The sequence below is a fragment of the Panthera pardus genome, unplaced genomic scaffold (genome assembly GCF_024362965.1).
Source record: "Panthera pardus isolate Hobbes unplaced genomic scaffold, ASM2436296v1 HiC_scaffold_26, whole genome shotgun sequence".
NCBI classification, from domain to species: Eukaryota; Metazoa; Chordata; class Mammalia; order Carnivora; family Felidae; genus Panthera; species Panthera pardus.
This window is the reverse complement of record NW_026526832.1, coordinates 20,962,701-20,981,886: the sequence shown is the minus strand read 5'-3', so window position 1 is coordinate 20,981,886 and position 19,186 is coordinate 20,962,701. Positions and strand designations below refer to the sequence as shown.

The window sequence follows — 19,186 nt, the reverse complement described above, 5'->3', positions numbered from 1 at the left end:
AAATAAAAAAACACAATGCATAATGGAATATGGTGTTAGACCATAGAGAATACATTTCACAAATCCTTTGGACAAAAGCAGTCCCTCAGGAAACAGCCTTGGTTGACTGACACTTTAGCCTTTGAGCAGAAGAAACCAAGGAGGGGTCGCCAAGGAGCCTTGCCCACCAGTCTTACCCAGGTTCTGGGCTCTGGGATGGACGCACCATTTTAGGGAATGCCCTCTGGCAGGCAGCCTGGGTCTATTTAACATCACTAAACGCCCTCTAATGCTTTTACAGCTTTTGTCTACACATTAAAAGATTTTCAGTGTCACCTCATGATACCAGTTAAACCTTTTTATTTTTATAAGGATACTGCCTTTAGCATCATTCTATTTTCTCCCATAAAACTGATACTTAAACCAAACTTGTCAGAGTTGTTTCTCATTGTAAAACAACACTGTATACATTCTGAGTGAGGCTCTTTTATAGACGTTCCGTAGGACCCTGCACATGAGTTTTTAAAAATTTTTTACTCCAGAAATGTTAAAACATGCACAAAATAAACTAATGACTACTTTTCACGTACCCAACCTCAAAGAAATCAACATTTTGTCAACTTGCTGAGTCTATCCCTCAACTTTTTGCTTTGAAAGGGGTGGCTGGAGAAAATCCCAGTTTATTATTTCATTTTGGAATACTTAATTTATATAGCCATAATGCCATCATCACACCTAAACACATTTAAGAAAAAGTTTTAATTCAGCCCATCTAAAAATTTCCAATTTAATATCCATTTACATTTAAAATCAAGATCCCAGCAAGGTTCACACACTTTGCATTTGGTTTGTATGTTTTTGTTTTTAATCTTCCTTTTCCTTGTTTCTTTCATGTCATTTGTGAAGAAAACAGCATATCCTACATTCTGGATTTAACGGATTGCTTCTTTGTTGCCATTCAATTTGTTTCTCTATTCCCTGTGGCTGGATCTGGATATTTGATGTTTTTGCTTTTGTTTCATTTTTGAGAAGAGGCTAGAATCTGTCATAGGTGATACGGTGCACTTACAAATCAAATAGGGGCACATAATGGAATATAAACATTGATCAGTGAATTCAGAAGTTATTGGTCCCATCTCTCTAGTATAAAGTTCCCCACCAATTTTTCACCTACTGGCTTTAGCATTTACTAATGAGTCTTTCCTAGATTCATTAGTTCTTGTGGGGTTGCACATGTCCAGTTTCCAATTTTATCATCTTTTCTGCATTTATTAGTTTTCTCTGTTTATCATGAAATATCATTCATTCAAGAAAGGTAAAACAAATGGTTGACGTTTATTACTTAACAAATTTCAGAACAATGAGTTAGGGCCCTAGTAACCTACAATGATTACCAAGGAGTTTTTTTTTTTTTTTAATCATTATGATCTCATAGATTTTTATGTACCTGATTGCTTCAATCCATTATAATAATATTTTAGATGCTCAAATTATCCTGTCTTTGGCCAGTGGGAGCCCCCTATAAGTAGGCTCCTGTGTTAATCTAATATATCCATTAGATATTATCAGCTTCCTTGCTTGGCATAGTATGATGTCCCAGTCTTGTCTTGTGCATGTCCTGCCCCACATCTGGAATCAACTATTCTTTCAAGGATTCCAGGTTCCCGTTACTAGGAAAGAGTATTTAGAGACCACAGTCAGGGTACTAGGGTGCTCTTTATTCCTGGAGTATCATCACTGCTTCTAGAACTTTTCAGTGGATAAAGCTAGGAAATCTATGTATTTTAGAAGAAATAAAAACAGGTTCTCTCACTACTTTCAGATGCCATTCAATTTTCTGTTAGCGTGAATTGTTTTTGAGAAATCACTTCAAAACCTTATCTTTGGGGGCACCTGGGTGGCTCAGCCGGCTGAGCGTCCGACTTCGGCTCAGGTTATGATCTCACCATTTGTGGGTTCGAGCCCCGCTTCGGGCTCTGTGCTTACAGCTCGGAGCCTGGAGCCTGCTTCAGATTCTGTCTCCCTCTCTCTCTGCCCTTCCCCCACTTGCACTCTGTCTCACTCTCTCAAAAATAAATATTTAAAGAAAGTTAAAAAAACAAACAAACCTTATCTTTGTTCCCTTGTATATAACATTTTGTTTTCCTCTAGCTGCTTTAAATATCTTTTTATCATTGGTTTTCAGCAATTTGATTGTGATGTACTTCGGTATGGTTTTCTCTGTTTATCCTGATTACAATTTGCTGAACTTCTTTATCTATGGGTTTATGGTTTTCATTTAATTTGCAAAAATTTATTTGGAAATTTGGAAAAAAAATTTCCTGGAATAATTTTTCTCTCCTCCTTCTTTTAAACTGCTTGACATTGTTGCGTAGGTCTTGAGAAGCTCTGTTAATTTTTCAGCCACTTTTCTGTGTTTCATTCAATTTATTATTTATTTATTTATTTATTTTAGAGAGAGCAAGAGTGAGCACAAGTGAGCAAGGGGCAGAGAGAGAGAAGCATGGCTTGAGCTCACCCGACGTGGGGCTCGAACTCATGAACCATAAGATCATGACCTGAGACGAAGTCAGATACTTAACCAACTGAGCCACCCAGGTGCCCCTTCTGTGTTTCATTTTAGATAGTTTGTATTGCTGTGTCTTTAAGTTCAGTGGACTTTTTTTGTCTACAATTTCTGATCTACTGTTAAGTCCATCCATGGAATTTTTCATTTCAGGTACTATCCCTTTCAACTCTAGAAGTTCTATTTTTCAATTTAAAACTTTGTCATTGAAGTAGAATATATATTCAGAAACTTCCAATATGTTTACACTTGGTTCTTTTTTATTTTCATTTTTCTCATTACGTTAATATTTTCCTTTACATTTTTCTATTTATTGTGAGTGTTTTGCTCACTGCATCATGCCTGTTATTTCTGGCTCTGTTTGTATTGACTAATTTAATTCTGGTTACAGGCCATACCTTCCTGCTGCTTCCTACGTCTTCTAAATTTTTACTGGATGATGGAAATTGTGAGTAGTATGTTGTTGAATGTCTGAATTTTGTTGTCTTCTTCTAAAGACTTTAGTAGTCAGTTAATTTACCTGTGGACAGTTTGGTCCTTTTGAGGCCTGTGTTAAAGCTTCATTAGTGCAGATCTATGGTAATTTTTATCTAGGGCTATTTTCACCCTGCTCGCAAGGTGTGGCCTTTCCGGGGTGCTCCAAGTGTTCCATGATGTCTCTATTCTGGTTGATTGGAACCCAAACAACGGCCTGAGCTTGAGTAGCTGTTCTACTTTCAAATCCCTGGGAGTTGAGCTGTTCTTTCCCAGGTAGCTGTTCTTTGGTGGTCCTGTGAAATCTCATTCTATGCACAAGCAGCTTGTTTTCAGCCAAAGACTTAACAGACCTGTATGCAGATTTATGGAGCTCTTTCTCTAAATGCTTCCTCCCCTCCGGTATTCTACTTGGCAAATTATAGCCTCCCTAAACTCCAATCTCTGTCTTCTTATTCTCAGCAAATAAGGCTTACTCTGCTTGTCTCTGGCACTGGAGTTTGGTAAATGCCTCCCAGCAGAAAGCCTGGGCAATCATAGGGCTCTCCTCATTTACTTCCTTTCCCTTGGAGAAGAGTCCTGCCCTACTTACTGTCTAATTTCTGAAAAGAGTGTTATATTCAGAATAGTTTTCTAGACGTTTATAGTGGAAGAGCTCATCTTATAGCAGTTACTTCACCATGACCAGCGTGGAATTCTCTCCCATAGTAACTCATTTTGTATCATACTTTTGTAAAGTATTTGTCTACTTCAAACTAAAAATTAAAACAAAACAAAACAAAAGTGCTTCTTTCTAAGACAGATTGAAAAGTAGCAGTGTTATATAAGGCCATCATAAGGGTTTCAGCTTTTACTCTGATATGAGAAGTTATTGGTGGGTTTTGAGCAGAGGTAGGGTATGAAAGAACTTATATTTTAATAAGATCATCTGCACTATGGAAGATAAAGTGTCAGAGAATGGGGAGGCAGCAGCTAATTAGAAGCTTCCTGCAACGTTCCATATGAGAGACAAGAGTGGCCAGCAAAGTAGCAGTAGCTGTAGAGGTGTAAGAAATAGCAAGATCTTGGACAGATTCTGACAGTGTTTTTGGATAAAGCTGATCTAATAATCTGACATTTTTGACGAAATAAGCATCAAGACTTCTGACCGAGCAACTACAGGAATGAGACCGCCATTAACTGAGCCGGTGAAGACGCTGAGAGAAGTAGGTTTGGTTGGGAAGATACAGAACTCAGCTTGGGACATCTAACTAAGGTATGCATTAGATCCAAGTGAAGATACCACTGAGGAGGAGATATATGAGGTTAGAGCTCAGCAAAAAAGGTCTGGTCTGGAAAAATAAGGTTAGAAGTCACTGGTATGTAGACAGTATTAAAAACTGTGAGTCTGGACGGGATCACCTACAGTGAGGCCAAACAGAAAAGAGAAGTGCTCCCTGTGGCATACTAACATTTAGAGTTCAAAGAGGTATGGAATAACTAGCAAAGGGGGCCAAGAAGGAAGAGGAGGAAAAGCAGAAGAGCACAATAGCTGGAGGCAAGTATAGAAAGCGTTTCAAGTAGAAGGGAGCGATCATCTATGTCAAATGCCATGGATAGATCAATTAAGATAAGTCCTGAGAATTCATCAGTGAATTTAACACTGAGGAAGTCACTGGTCTCCTTGAAAGAACTGGTTTGGCAGCGAACAGGATGTGAAAATCTGACCAAGGTGCGTTCCAAAGGGAGTGGCAGAAAAGAAATTGTAGGCATTCACTATAGAAGCAATAGTCCAACTAAACTCCATTTTAACTTTCTATGAAAACTGCTATTCAGAACTAGTGTCTTTGGCCAGATAATGAGGAATCTAAACCAAAATGAAAGGCATTATCAGTAGCCATCTACAGTAAATAAGGCACTTAAGTGTCCATATATTTTCTGACAATTCTGTGTCAGGGTGTGGGTGTTATGTTAGATACACATGTGATAATATATACTCCACTGAAAGGTGTACCTGTGTTTCCAGATTTTTTTCCTTTAAATTCTTCCCTTTTGATAAAATATAAATCTATATACAACCCCCAACTTATAAGTAGGTTTTGCTTTAGAAATCTGTTTTTCTAAAGCAGAGTCAGTAGTTTGGAATAGTTTGGAACCCCACACAAGTGATAAATACATAAAATAATGATAATGATAATAACGATAGTAATAATGATGATAATAATAATAATAATAATAATAATAATTTGTTCTATTCTAGGCTGACACATGTCAATTCCATCCATAAAAGTAAGTGATTTTCACGGCAGAATATACAATAGTTCTAGTAGTATTTCTGATGGAAATCTGGCATTTGAGTCAATGTCTGGAGCACCTACTGGATGTCAGGCACCGTGCCAGGAGAGGAAGACATACCACAGGAACCAGACACGGCTGCTGCTCTCTTGATGTTAACAGTCTAGTAGAAAAAGAGATGATCGCACAAATAAATGTAAAATGGCTAATATAGTAAGTGTTAAGATGACAGGGACACTGTTCTTCTCTAAGAAAACTTAATTGGGGTTCCTCGTTGGCTCAGTCAGTAGAGCATGTGACTCTTGATCTCAGGGTTGTGAGTTCGAGCCCCACATTGTGTGTACAGCTTACTTAAGGAACAAAACAGAAAAAACAAAACAAAACAAAAAAAAAAACAAAAAGGAAGAAGAAGAAGACATAAGAATAGAATGTTGTCCAGTTAGGGAGATCAGCAAAAGCAAGGGTGAGTAGAATAAACCAGAGTTAAAAAAGAGGAGTGACAATGAAATGAGCACATCTCTCTCTGCAGCATACTTTCCTTCCCAAGACACCCTCCCAGCTCTATGCATTTGAAACAAGCTTCTAGGTGCTCCAGATGCACACTCCAGGGTGACACCTGCTCTCCAAGATGATGGGGGCCTTTGAATCTAAGGCAGAGGGTCTCATGGCTTCAGCAGAAGCTCCAGTGGCAGCAAGAGAGGGTGCTTTGGCAGAAGTTAAGAGACACACTTGTGGGGTCAGGACACAAGGGAAAGGGATGTGAGCGGTGAGGGTGGGGATGAAGGGTAAGTTGTGGTGGGACAAGGTCAGAAGCAGAGGCTGCTTCTGGAGTGGCAGTTTGTAGCCCCGGAGCAGGGCTCATTGCTTGGCAGGAGGCAGGAGAGCACAGCATCTGAGAGCATGGGCTCTGGAGTGAGGCAGGCTTGGGTTTAATCCACACTCTGATACCTGCTTGCTATGTGAACTTGGGCTTTAATCTGTCCACAGAGAGATTCAGTCCCCTCATCTGTAAAATAATAATATAAAATCTACCTCATGTATTACTGACTTTAGAGAGTACAGGAAGGATTACAGAAGATAATGTAGTAGTCATTATCAGCAGAGTACCTGTGACCTTATCACAGACTTTCACATATGCTCTTTTGCTTATTCTCAGAATAATCTTACCAAAAGGTATTACTGTAATCCTCACAAGTTTACATTTCCAGCTCTGACCTCCCCCTGGAGCTCCAAGATTGTGTATTAGAGGGCCTAGTCAGCATCTCCCCTTGGCTGCCTAACAGGCATCCCAAACTGAACATGTCCAAAACAGAGCTCATTCTCTCCACCCACTTCCTCACCTGCCACTCTCCCAGGCTGACCAGTTGAAAGGAACAGCACCACCACTCACCCAGTCACCGAGCTCAAAGCAGAAGTCTTCTTGTTTCTTCTTCTCACTTCCTCGTGCCCCACATCCAATTCCTTAATCCGCCCTACTGGCTGCCCTCCGAAACCAGCCCCCTTCACTGCCCCCACTGCTGCCATCCTTTCTATCTGGCACGTCTCACCAAGTGCCACCCAACAGCCTTTGACTGCCCTCCTCTTCCACTCTTGCCCACTACAGTCGATTCTCCACACCACAGTGAGTGATCTTTTAGTAGTGGGGGTGATGAAAATGTTCTAGAATTGATTGTGGTGATGGCCACACAACTCTGTAAACATACCCCAACCCACTGAATCGTACACTTTATGTGGATGGATTGTATGGTGAATGAATTATGTCTCAGTAATCTATTAAAGAAATAAATAAACAGTTCTGAAACCACTATCCATGCTACCATGGCTAAACAAATAGGCACAGGGATGGTGGGTGATGGGGGCCGGGTTTCTCACTCTTGCAGAGGAAAGTTACAGATAACCAGGGGTGGGGGCAGCTATAGTGAATCATGCAGTACTGGAGTAGAACCAGATACTTCAGTAGAACTCATGTCCTTTATTTCTCTGCCCTGAATGGAATAAGCAGGCAATGTTAATAAGATGCCACATGCTTGAAGTAATTGAAGAAGAAAACCCCTTTCCTAACAGAAGAAGTACTGATTAAGATACAAAACAGCAGCACGACTTGAAGAAAAGGAGTATGTTTCTGGATAAAGCCTCGTGAGTCCTCACTCTCAATGAGCGTATAGTCTAGAAAAGCATGGAACAAACAGGTAATTATGATACGCTGATATGTACAACATGCTATGAATCACAGAGGAAGAACACTTAACCTAGTTGTAGGGTGTTAGGGAGGGCTTCCTGGAGGAGCTGAAGCTAAGTTCAGAAGGAAGAATTAGATGACAAAGAGAGGGACATAAAAGGAAAAAGGAAGGGAAGGCACAAAAAGGAAGGAGCAGGTGCAGAAACCTGCTTGGGGAACTGTAAGTGATTTGAGTAATTCTGGGTGTAGAAGCCAAATAAAAAGAATGAAATAAGGTAGGGCTGGGGAGACTAGCTAGCAACCGTCACCTTGGAGCAGCCTCCAAAGCCACACTGAAGAATGTGGGCCTAATCCTGTAGAATTGTGTTGCCACTAGCCACATGTACCTGTTTACATTCAAATTAATTCAAATTAAGTTAAAATTCACTCCTCTGTCACATTTCAAGTGCTTGACAGCCACACTTGGCTAATGGCTACCATTTTGGTTTCTATGCTATTGGACAGTGCTGTAGAAACAAAGAGCCACTGGAAAGTTTTAACCAGGAGAGTAACATCATTAGATCTGCATTTCAGTAAAATGTCTGGTAACAAAGAAAGGACTAGATTGGGGGTGAGGTGGGGAGTAGACTGGAGATTTCCTAGTAAGATCCATGAAAAAAGTAGGAATTTATACCACAGCACTGATTTGTTTTAAATATCTGCTTTACTATGGCTAAGTTAAAATACTGTAATAGTTTGATGTTAGAAGGAGTGAAGAGCCATGGTTAAACTGGATCACCATAGGAATTTCAGCATTGCTATAGGAATTTCCATTATAAGTGCAAGCCTTTGGCACACCCCTTTCACTACAAAGCAGCATACCGCACGGAGTCGGCTTTTTTTTTTTTTTTAATGCTTATTTATTTTTGAGAAAGAGAGTGCAAGCAAGCAGGGAAGGGGCAGAGAGAGAGGAAGACACAGAATCTGAAGCAGGTTCCAGGCTCTGAGCTGTCAGCACACAGCCTGACATGGGGCTCGAACCCACCAACAGTGAGATCATGACCTGAGCCGAAGTTGGACGCTTAACCAACTGATCCACCCAGGTGCCCTGCACTGAGTCAGCTTCTTAAGAGCAGATATGGTCAAGAGACTCAAGTTAACAGCCTCCAAATGTGAAAAATGTGTAAAATTGTGTGTGTGTGGGTTCTGTACATTTGTTGGATGAGTATGTGCCTGCCCTTTGCTAGTGTGAATGTGAGGTAGCTGGAAGAATCTGGATGACAAGAACTCATGCTATGGTCTGGTTCCTCTGTGTCCCACAGGCACTTCTAATTCAACATAATCTTGCTATCTTCCTGCCCAAATCTTCCTCCCGTGTTTCGACCATAAGTACCGTAAGCCAGAAAGGAACCTGGAGGAGAATCATCTATTCCTTTCCTTGGCCCCCCACATCCAAACTCCACAGAGTTTGGATCACTCTGTGGATCACTCTCAGGATCCCTCAGGCATCTCAGTCTGAACACGCAATGCTGAACTCACAGTTTTTCTCCCCAGACCTGTTCCTTCTTCCCCTCTGGTCTGCTGACAGTCCATAATGGATGTAATTCTTACTCAGGTTGAGGACCTCCAGCTTCAGTCCAATGAGAGGAGGTAACTATTACTTCAGTGCAAGGAGAGGAGTTACTATGCTTCTGTAAGCTTCAATTTTCCAACCTTAAGCTTTAAAGTATGGACTTGGAAATACTCAAGCTTTCTGTTTGTACTAACCTGAGTTAGAACTGCTGAAGGTTTACCTTAAATGCTTGAATGGAAATGGAATTTAATCCCAACCCAGAGGCAGCTAAAACCTGGCTGACTGCCTGGGCCATCAGATGGACTTTGGAGATCTGCCAACACTGAGGACCCTGCAGTCACATAAAATTATGTGTTAATTTTCAATTACTCTGCTTTTCTGTCTCTCAAAAATAGATTGGAGAAAAAAGTAATTCTTGTGTTGTCTCAGATTCTCATGAAGAATTCATGCAAGCTAAGCTGTTTCATGATCGTGCTTAAACCCTCATTAATTCTTGCTTTTCAACCAAACTCACTCTCATTTCACAGGAGGGAAGAGCACCAATAGCCTGAGTCCACAAATGGATAATTTCTGGCTTGACCAATTTCAGTTTGCCTCCTTTCTTCGTTTTGCCAATATTTCTGTCAGTCTAAAAAACAACAGATTGTGGCTTCTGTCGTTCTTCAGTATTCTGTAGATAACAAGATAAAACCTTTGCCTTGGCACCCACTCAGAAAGCCATTGTAATACTATTATAGTGCAATGCATCTCTTAACTTGGTCATGTGTCTTCATCTCAGAAATAATATAGAACATGGCATTTTCTGGCCTTTAAAAAATACTTCTCCTTCTTGTGAAGTATGTGTTAAGTTAAAAATTTTTGACTGATAAAATCGTGCCTTTACTTATGATTCCTAGTAATTGGTAACTTCTTAGAATTAGTGGCTCTAATATCTACGTGTTGCTACCCAAAGATGGTGGCACACAATACATCTTTATAAACCAAACAGACTAGAAAGCACTATTTAATATTTGAGGAAAATAAAAATGAGGTGGTAGGGGGGTAAAAAGGGCCTCCTGAAACAAATCTATGCTAATGCGGGAGTGATATAATCTACTTAGGTATGCAATTTTTTTTTCAGAAATCACCCAAAAAAGAAGTCTATAGCTAATGTCTCTTTAGCATCCTTACCTTCTCCACAGAGAGCAGACCCCCTTCTTTGGAAAACCGACCCCTACCCATTCAACCGTGGTAATCTAGGTAGGGCCACCAAACAGAAAACCCCTGGATGGGTAACATGATCTAAGATGGACCAAAAAGAACTCTCATTGGGAGTTTCCAAGTCGGAACTAAGAGAAAGGCAGTAGCTATAGGGTTGAGGTTATGAAATATGAACACACAGGTCTCACGGATATATTCCCTGCTGTGTGAAAGGTAACTATTATAGGGAAGAATCAGCTGACATACAACAGGGAGGAGCAAGGAGCATGAGGGTAGCAGAGGGAGACAGGGAAACACCTAAGTGAGTTATAGCCCCCCTGGCTCTGGTCATCCCTGAGGCCCAGCCACGTACAGCCCTGCTCTTCTTCCCCCAGTTTGGCTACAAAACCAAAAAAATCTTCTTGTTTTCCCTAAGCTCATCCAAACTGAGCTTCTGTCACTTATAGCCAAGGGTTCTGACTAAAATAGAATCTGATACTAGAAGTGGGGAGAAACACTGAGTGGAACTAGCTGAGTCGGGTTGAGGAATGAATGGTAGCAACACTTCATCCCAGGGAGGGGACACATCTATCTTTGCTACGTGGCCACTACGAAAAGCAACTGGTTCAACCGTGATCTTAAGGATCGTGGGGACTCGATCTTGTGCCCCCGATGGCTGGAGTTCCAGGCACCGGAGAGGAATAACAGGATGGAGCAGTGATTTCCCGAAGTCTTCAGAACGAAGGGAGGGAGATGGGTTGTCTGGAAGCCAGTTGCTTCAGCCCACCAAGGGTGAGATAATGAAGACAATTAGGATCTCGTGGGGGCTGTATTGTTCCAAAAACCCCAAATATAAACCTCAACTCTTTGGCAGAGTGGGGTAGGGACAATTACCCAGTCATGTGGATAGTCTGTGGTTCGAAGCGCTTCCTGTACAGACTACCAGCTAAACGCTCTGCATCCTCCCTTTGCCTTCTAATTCCTGGAGCGGGCCTTCTTCTGGGCTCCTCTCCCCATCTGCTTACGCTGTAGTCTTCCCCAGTCTGTAAAATCTCTTTCCACTCACCCACCTGCTTTGCTGCTTCCAAATTCTTGTTGGTATGGTCTCCTCTTTCATTTTTCTTTTTTTTTTGCGGGTTTTTACTCAAAATAATCCCCACACTGTCATTTTGGTGGTGTTTCACAAGGAAACACAGCAGATGTGGCTTAATATGCCATGTTTTCCGTCACCTCCCTTTTCCCGCTGTCCGAATTACAATTCTCCTACTTTCTGATCTCTACCTTTGTGGACTGGGTGCAAAGTGCTTACAACTTATCATTTGCTTCAGGGCAGGAGGGGATAAGGAGTCATAGAAAGACACACCTAGACCTGACCTGGGTGAATGGACATAATCTATGTAACCAGGGTCCAGGGCTGTTACAGCACGTGGACAGACTCCTGGGAGAGGCATGCACCCATTTGCAGTTGTACGTGGAATGCTACATTATGGGAAGGAAAACCCTAGGAGAGGAAACCTGTATGAGAAGGTGTGTATATGTATATACTTTTGCACACATCTGTGTGCTCGGTAGCAAAACGGTGGTCTGCCAACAGCCTCTGTTATTTGTCCTTCCCACGATCTCTCTCTTCTGTTCTTGACAGTATGACCATCTTTTGGGGACACACTCCCTCCTCTGTTTTGATGATGTAGGTTTAATGGGTGTGGCCTACCACATACACAAGGGTGGGCAGTAATCCAATCCAGGACAGTTGAGAACCCTTCCTTGGAGTTTTCTAATCGAAGGGAGGAAAAGCATAACTTCTTGAGTGCCAACGCTGTGGCTGTGCATCTGAAGCCATCGGCGGTATTGAGAAGTAGATGTTTCGCAGCAGTAGGGAAGGAAGATGGCATTCTGTGACTAACCAAGAGATGGAGAAGCCACAGATAGACATCCCGACGGCTTTTAAGTTACTTTTGTGATCCGTGGACACTTCTGCCTTTGCCTTCTGCTTTTGCCTTTGTCTTTGTGGGTTTGTCTCTTTTTGTTTTCCTTTTTGTTTTTTTAACTATAGTAAGAACACATACCATAAGATCTACCTGGTACTAACTACGAGCACAATGCTATAGAGCAGTTCATTTACAACCTTTTCATCTTGCTTAATTGGGTTTGTGCATTTTAAGTTAAATTTTAATACACGAAGTTAAAAGAGTTAATACTAATACACCAACTGAATGCACAAAGCAAAAAGTGTCATATTGGAAGTTTTTGTTACTGCCATAGTTATATGAACTGCCCACAGAATTGTAAAAGTTTAAATATTCATAAATAACGCTAAGGCTTTAGAAGACATTAGAATATATTGGCATAATTTTCGATATTGGTCTGAATATATGTAATGATTTAAAACAGTATAATAGTGGGTGCCTGGGTGGCTCAGTTGGTTAAGCATCCGACTCTTGGTTTCGGCTCAGGTCATGATCTCATTGTTCATGGGTCTGGGCCCGTGTCAGGCTTTGTGCTGGAAGAGCAGGGTCTGCTTGGGATTCTCTCTCTCCCTTTCTCTTTGCCCCACCCCCCGGCTCGCTCACTCTCTCTCTCTCTCTCTCTCTCAAAATAAAAATGAATGAATAAATAAAATAATACAGTACCTTAGTCCAGAGACTAATACCACCATTCACATTCTGAACCCTGGGGAAAAAGAGGGACAGAAGCAAGCCTTGGAGGAAATCCAGTAGAAGGGGGAGACTTTAAGCCTGTTTTAAAGTTTTGAAAGTTTTTTGTTGTTTGTTTTTAAGTACATTGTTCTCGTTATTTTATTTTATTTACTTTAATTTTTTTAATGTTTATTTATTTTTGAGAGAGAGAGAGACAGAGCATGAGCGGGGAAGGGGCAGAGAGAGAGACACAGAATCCGAAGCAGGCTCCAGGCTCTGAGCTGTCAGCACAGAGTCTAATGCAAGGCTCAAACTCACTATCCGTGAGATCATGACCTGAGCCGAAGTCGGACGCTCAACTGACTGAGCCAGTCAGCAAACCCTCTTCTGGTTTTTTTTAAAGAAAGCAAATTTCCAGGAACTATTTAGTCTAAAGCAAAGATGAAATTTCTTTCCAATTATAGAAATTTCAATATAGGAATACTAGAAGAATATTATATAGAGCAAATCCCTACAGTGGACCCTCTCAGGAACATAATTCACAGCATCTCACATGACAGCCAGCATCTTTGCCATTGATAAGTTTTTCTTCTTTAAAAAGTCACTCTTACATTTGTGAGCATCTTCTATTTGGACTCACATAGTATTTTTGACCCTTGGAGCTATCACTACTTTCATATGCACCGCCTCCTGAAAAGGCAGAAACTGTAGCTCTTACAGAAACTGTAGCTCATAAATTTTTCCTGCATTTTTATTACTGTGCATGTTCTTGTCTGATTCAGTGATTTATGTCGTATGCTGAGTCCTAAAGGAAACTTCTTAATTCTGGAGAGTAGCTTTATTCTCCTTGAGGATTCTCTGCCCCAGCAGAGGAAGGTTCTGTATGACTGGGATGATGTGCTGGGTTCCTAGCTTTCACCAGACTCTGGAGACACACGTCTAATGACATTTGGAGGAAAAAAGAAAAACTGATGAATCCTTAAGGAAGTAAACAGAATACTAGTTGGAAATTTACATTGATTTGGTAACTTGGGCCACAAAAAGCCAAATCTATGGATTATGCAATTGATGCCCACGTGTTACATCATAATCTCATCCTGAATATAAATGAAATCTAAAATTCTAAGGACTAAATTGTTAGGATGGGAGCATCTTGTTCCCATATGGCAACTACTCTTCTTAATAAATTATAGCGCTCAGTCTTCGGTTCTGGCCTGCTAAGGGCTCTGGCTGCCTTTGTTCTGCTGGTCAATGCCTACAAAGTCTGTGATAACCACCTCTAGGAAGGACCAAGTCTACTAGACTTTGCTAAAAAGAGTGTCATCTATAAGTTATTGTTTCTTCACCACCTCTTCTCTCATCAGTTTAGTTCTTAATTTTTTTTAATGTTTGTTTATTTTTTGAGACAGACAGAGACAGAGGACTAGTGGGGGAGGGGCAGAGAGAGAGGGAGACAGAGTCCCAAGCAACTCCAGGCTCTGAGCTGTCAGCACAGAGCCCAATGTGGGGCTTGAACTCAAGAACTGTGAGATCATGACCTGAGCCGAAGTCAGATGCTTAACTGACTGAGCCACCCAGGCACCCCTCATCAGTTTACCTCTTAAATAGTGAAAACAATATCTTAAATTTTCGCATAACCCCACAAGGTAGACACTATCATTGTCCCCATTTTATATATTTAAAAAAAGAAGATAAAAATCTTGTTCAAGGTCAGGTGAGAGCCAGGACTTAAAGGCAGCCAGTCAGGCTCAAGTCTATGCTGTAGTCAAGAATACCACTCAAATCTGCTCAAAAGAAGCGGTAAGGGGGGCGCCTGGGTGGCTCAGGTCACGATCTCGCAGTTTGTGAGTTCGAGCCCCGTGTCGGACTCTGTGCTGATAGCTGGGAGCCTGGAGCCTGCTTCAGATTCTGTGTCTCCTAATCTCTCTGCCCCTCCCCTGCTCATGCTCTGTCTCTGTCTCTCTCAAAAATAAACATGGAAAAAAAAAAAAAAAGAAGAAGAAGCGGTAGTGTCTCAACAAGGCTGTAGGCAAGGATTCTTACCTGGTCGTCTTGAGTTTCCTAGTGGACAACACATTATCAGGTCACTCTGATTTAATCCCTAAATCCTCTATTCCAGTTTACTCCATAGCTTCCTTCTAAGGGTCTTTCCCAAACTTGCTTGATGATAAGAATCACCTGGAATACTTATTGTTAGAGGTGTAACTTCTCAAGATCTCAGGATCCACTGGGTCTGACGTGGTCCCAGAAAACTGTATTTTTAATAACTGACCCACGTGATTCTTTTGAATCTTCTCAGCAGTCAAGTTTGGGAAAGAGTGCTCCAGGAGTTTTAGCCAATGAAAACAAACACAGTTGATCTTAAGTATCATATATTATATGTTAAGTCACGGTATTATTAAGCAGATGACATTTCTATAGCTGAATTAATCCAAAGCAATCAGTACATATGGCACAAAGTAGTTTTTCTTCAGGAAGAACTTGGGGAGTTGGTTGGAATGTCTTTGTTTTTTTGTTCTTTTTTGGGTGATGACTGTTAGAAAGGATTCTTTAATGGCTGTGCCTTTGAGGGAGTTTCTGCAATACTCTCATTATGGAACAGCTTAAATCAAACAGAGAGTAAGCCATTTTATAGAGTTCTTTTAAGTCCTGCCTGAGAGAATTTTGGAGAAGAGTAAATTAAATAAAGAAGAGAAAGGACTACACAGTTCTAGCTCCTTGTAGGACCCTAAAGGAGACTCTCTGTAAAACTAAAAGACCCAAGCTTTTCAACTTAAATGTTTATGAATCATATACACATTGATTTAGGAGAATTATCAGGGATTATTCAGTTTACACAGTCTAATCAAGAAGCAGAAGTGATCTTCAACATTTAAAGAATGCAAATGCAAAACTGTTGAAATTCATGATCATCAAAATATTATTTAATGTTAAAGAAGAGGCTTTCCAAAGTGCCAAATCTGCTTTGACACTGTGTTCACTGCTTGTCACAAATGAAGAGTTTCCACCTCAGGCACCACTCACAAGCAGACTCCTTTGGTGCTACATTTACGAGTTAGTGGGGAAAAAAAGAAGAAAAAAAAAAATCACAAAATAATTTTAAAAGACAGTTAAAGGAGGAGAATTCTGCCCTGTGGAATCTCTGCTTCCCCGGCCAGGCCTGTACCCAACTCTGAGCAGTGACTGAGGCGTAGGCCCTACATACCTCTTGGTGGGGGTGGGCACCCCAGAGGACAGGTGGCTCACCATGGTGTCGTTCATGTTGGCCAGAGGACGAGGAGGACTGAAAGGAAAGACATTTACATTGTATTAATAATTACCAACAGGACCGGGGAAACAAATGAAAGAGTGATAGGGGCAAAGGAACCAACTATCATTGCTTCTGATAAGCACAGTAGGATTCACAGGGAGGAAGGGTGGAGATGGATAGGTGCAGCCCAAGCAAACTCAACAAGAAGGGTTCTTTCACTCAAAGCCAAAGGACCACAGAGCTGCACTGCACCAAGAGGAGTGACTGGTCACACACACACCATGACAGGGATGTAATTTCGCCAGATTTTGTTCCGTAGTTTTAGTGCACAAGAGGCTGAGTTCTGCTACTTAATTAGTATCTTTGTATCTTAGGTGTTTCCAGGGTTACGAGGTGTTTGACGTTTGTGGTATATTATGAGGGTCACAATGGCAACTTGCACGTTGTTCCTGATTTGGTTAGAGTTCACTGTCTTCCCTTAGATTTGGGTGGACAGACATGATGATGAGGGCAGTGGAAAGGATTAGGTTTCCTGGGCATACCCGAATCAGGTGACAGCACAGTGCAAGCCTGAGGAGGGGAGTGAGACAAAGCAGGAACAGAAAGAAGGACAATGTGTCAAAAATGGGCCCGTGATGGAAGAAGAGATGGGCAGGAAGGCAGCACAGCAGAGTCAAGAAACTGGCAGGTGGGCACAGGGGGAGGGCAGAAAAGAATGATGGAAAAAGCCCATCAAAATAGACCAACGTAAACACAGGAGCAAGTTGGGAGGTGATGGGGAGACTCTGATGCCAAAAGATGCTATAGCCATAGCACACGTTTGTCATCGGCAAGAAAGGGAAGATCACAGATGAACAAGATGGATTTAGTTTGCATACTTTTTACCAAAACAGGCTGTTAAATACTAAATTCTTTTATTAATGCTTTACTAGAATCTTAACAATCAATCCATATTTTATACTTATCTTCTAATCAGAATGCTTTTTTTTTTTTTTTTTTAAGTAGGCTCCATGCAGACTGTGGATCCCAATGTGGGGCTTGAACTCACAATCCTGAGATCAAGACCTGAACTGAGATCAAGAGTTGGACACTTAACCAACTGAGCCACCTGGGTACCCCTAGAATGCTTTCTTTTATAACATAATCTAAATTTAAATTTTAAGGTAAGTACATTTGATAACTCGTCTGTAGCACTGGTTTTCTGGACTCAAGATCTAGTGCTCCTTTTTGAGAAAGTCTTAAAAGAATGAATCCAAACTTACCAAAAGGAATCTATGATTTTGCTCTTCTTCCTCCCCACCAAGTTCAGCTACAAAGGGTTACTGTCTTGCATCGGAGCCACATGACTATTGCTAAATATTACTCCTGGGAAATCTCTCACTTCCTTTCCTAAGTTGAAAGAAGTACTTTTCAGAGAAATTTGTCCATCAAAGCCAAAAAGTGAAGCAAAAAAGTCCTTCTTTCATATTTAGGTGCTTGGGAACTAGCTCCTGGTTTCTCCTTATATTTAAGTGCTGAGTTAATTATGTAAAGTGATTTTGTAGAGGTTATACTTAGCAAGTCTTGGTGAATATTAAGGGACCAGAGCCTTTATTGTTTTGCAGGTTTTATAATACACTCAAAAACGCAAGGGAAAATTTTCAGGTTAAGCCAAGGACTACCTACCTACCTATCTCTATATCTATCTATACACGCCTCTTTTTTTTTTAACCAATTTTATTTCTGGGTAGGGAAATATTTTATTTATTTATTTATTTATTTTTGAGAGAGAGCGAGAGAGAGAGAGAGAGCAAGAGAAAGCACATGGTGGGGCAGAGAGAGAGAGAGAGAGAGAGAGCGAGAGAGGGCGAGAGAGAATCCCAAGCAGGCTCTGTGCTCTCAGTGCAGAGCCCGATATGTGGCTTGATCCCACAAACTGAGATTATGACCTGAGCTAAAGTCAAGAGTTGGACACTCAACCAATGAGCCACCCAGGCACCCTGGGAAATATTTTTAATGGTTTTCCATTTAACAGAGAGGATTAATGGAAAGTAATTTGCAGGGAACAGATTTAGGTCTCTTGACTTTTAAGCCACAGTACTATGTTTATTTATTACACATTCCTCCCTTTATGTGACAAGTTGCAAAGTAAGACATTCAGAACTGAAATATGCTTTTCTAGGCTAGAATTTAATTCTACATTATATATTTCCCCACCTATCTTCCAGGCAGATATCCAATATTGCCTCCCACACTTTCAAGCCTATTAATGCCAAGTAGCTGTGCTGAGTTATAATCAATGAATCAATCAATCAATCAATCATTTTAGGCTAATAATAAAAATGAACAGAGATTAACTCTAGTTCTAATGGACTAAATGTCCAAATGGAACAAGGAGACAATTCCTATGAAAGAAACAAATCCAACATCACAGCTTTTCATCCTTGAGGGCACCAGAAACATTCTGGTCCTGAAAACAGAATGGGCTTTGCTCGTTTAATATATTATTATTAGTGACCCATTTCCCAAATAAGATAAGGACATGTTCATGCTTTCAGAACTAATACAGATACCTAGTATTTTTCAATATTGAAGATACTACTACATTCAATTTCCTTTCTGACATTCTCAGAGGAAAAATGACAATAGAAAAAATTTTTTAAAAAAATTTCTTACACATGGATCCATGTGATAAAATTTCATGATTTGTAGTATTTTGTTTGGTCTGATGCCACAAGACTTGTTAACAATCATCTCTATCTCTTGGCAGATAGCATGCTCAATTATTATCATTCTTTTAATGTTTATTTATTTTGACACAGAGAGAGAGTGCAAATGAGAGGGACAGAGGGAGAGGGAGAGAGAGAATCCCAAACCGGGTTTGATCCCACAAACTGTGAGATCATGACCCGAGCCAAAATCAAGAGTCGATGCTCAACAAACAAAGGGCCCCATGCTCAATTATTATCTTTTAGCACATACATCAAAGCCTCTTCTCTAACCTCAGAACCAGACAGTAATGACTACATTGTAAGTTGGAAGCTAATCTTAACTCCCCCCAAAACTTCATACCCTTTGTGAACTTCTAGCACATTTTCCCAGAGAAATAGGTACTATG

General features: G+C 40.8%; 1 protein-coding gene across 21 annotated transcripts in view; it reads right to left on the bottom strand.

Annotated features, from left to right (window-relative positions):
* Positions 1 to 19,186, bottom strand: part of DTNB (dystrobrevin beta) — a 212,898-nt gene that overhangs the window by 61,212 nt on the left and 132,500 nt on the right. For 19 of the 21 annotated variants that reach the window (XM_019450241.2, XM_019450108.2, XM_019450168.2 and 16 more), the window contains exon 9: positions 16,045 to 16,122. In XM_019450241.2, coding sequence (XP_019305786.2) covers positions 16,045 to 16,122 — 78 coding nt within the window. Of the gene's footprint in view, positions 1 to 2,561; positions 2,565 to 5,357; positions 5,457 to 9,538; positions 9,653 to 12,833; positions 12,874 to 16,044; positions 16,123 to 19,186 lie in introns of those variants that run through there. The other 2 variants (XM_053891083.1, XM_019450239.2) reach the window with 2 other exon arrangements.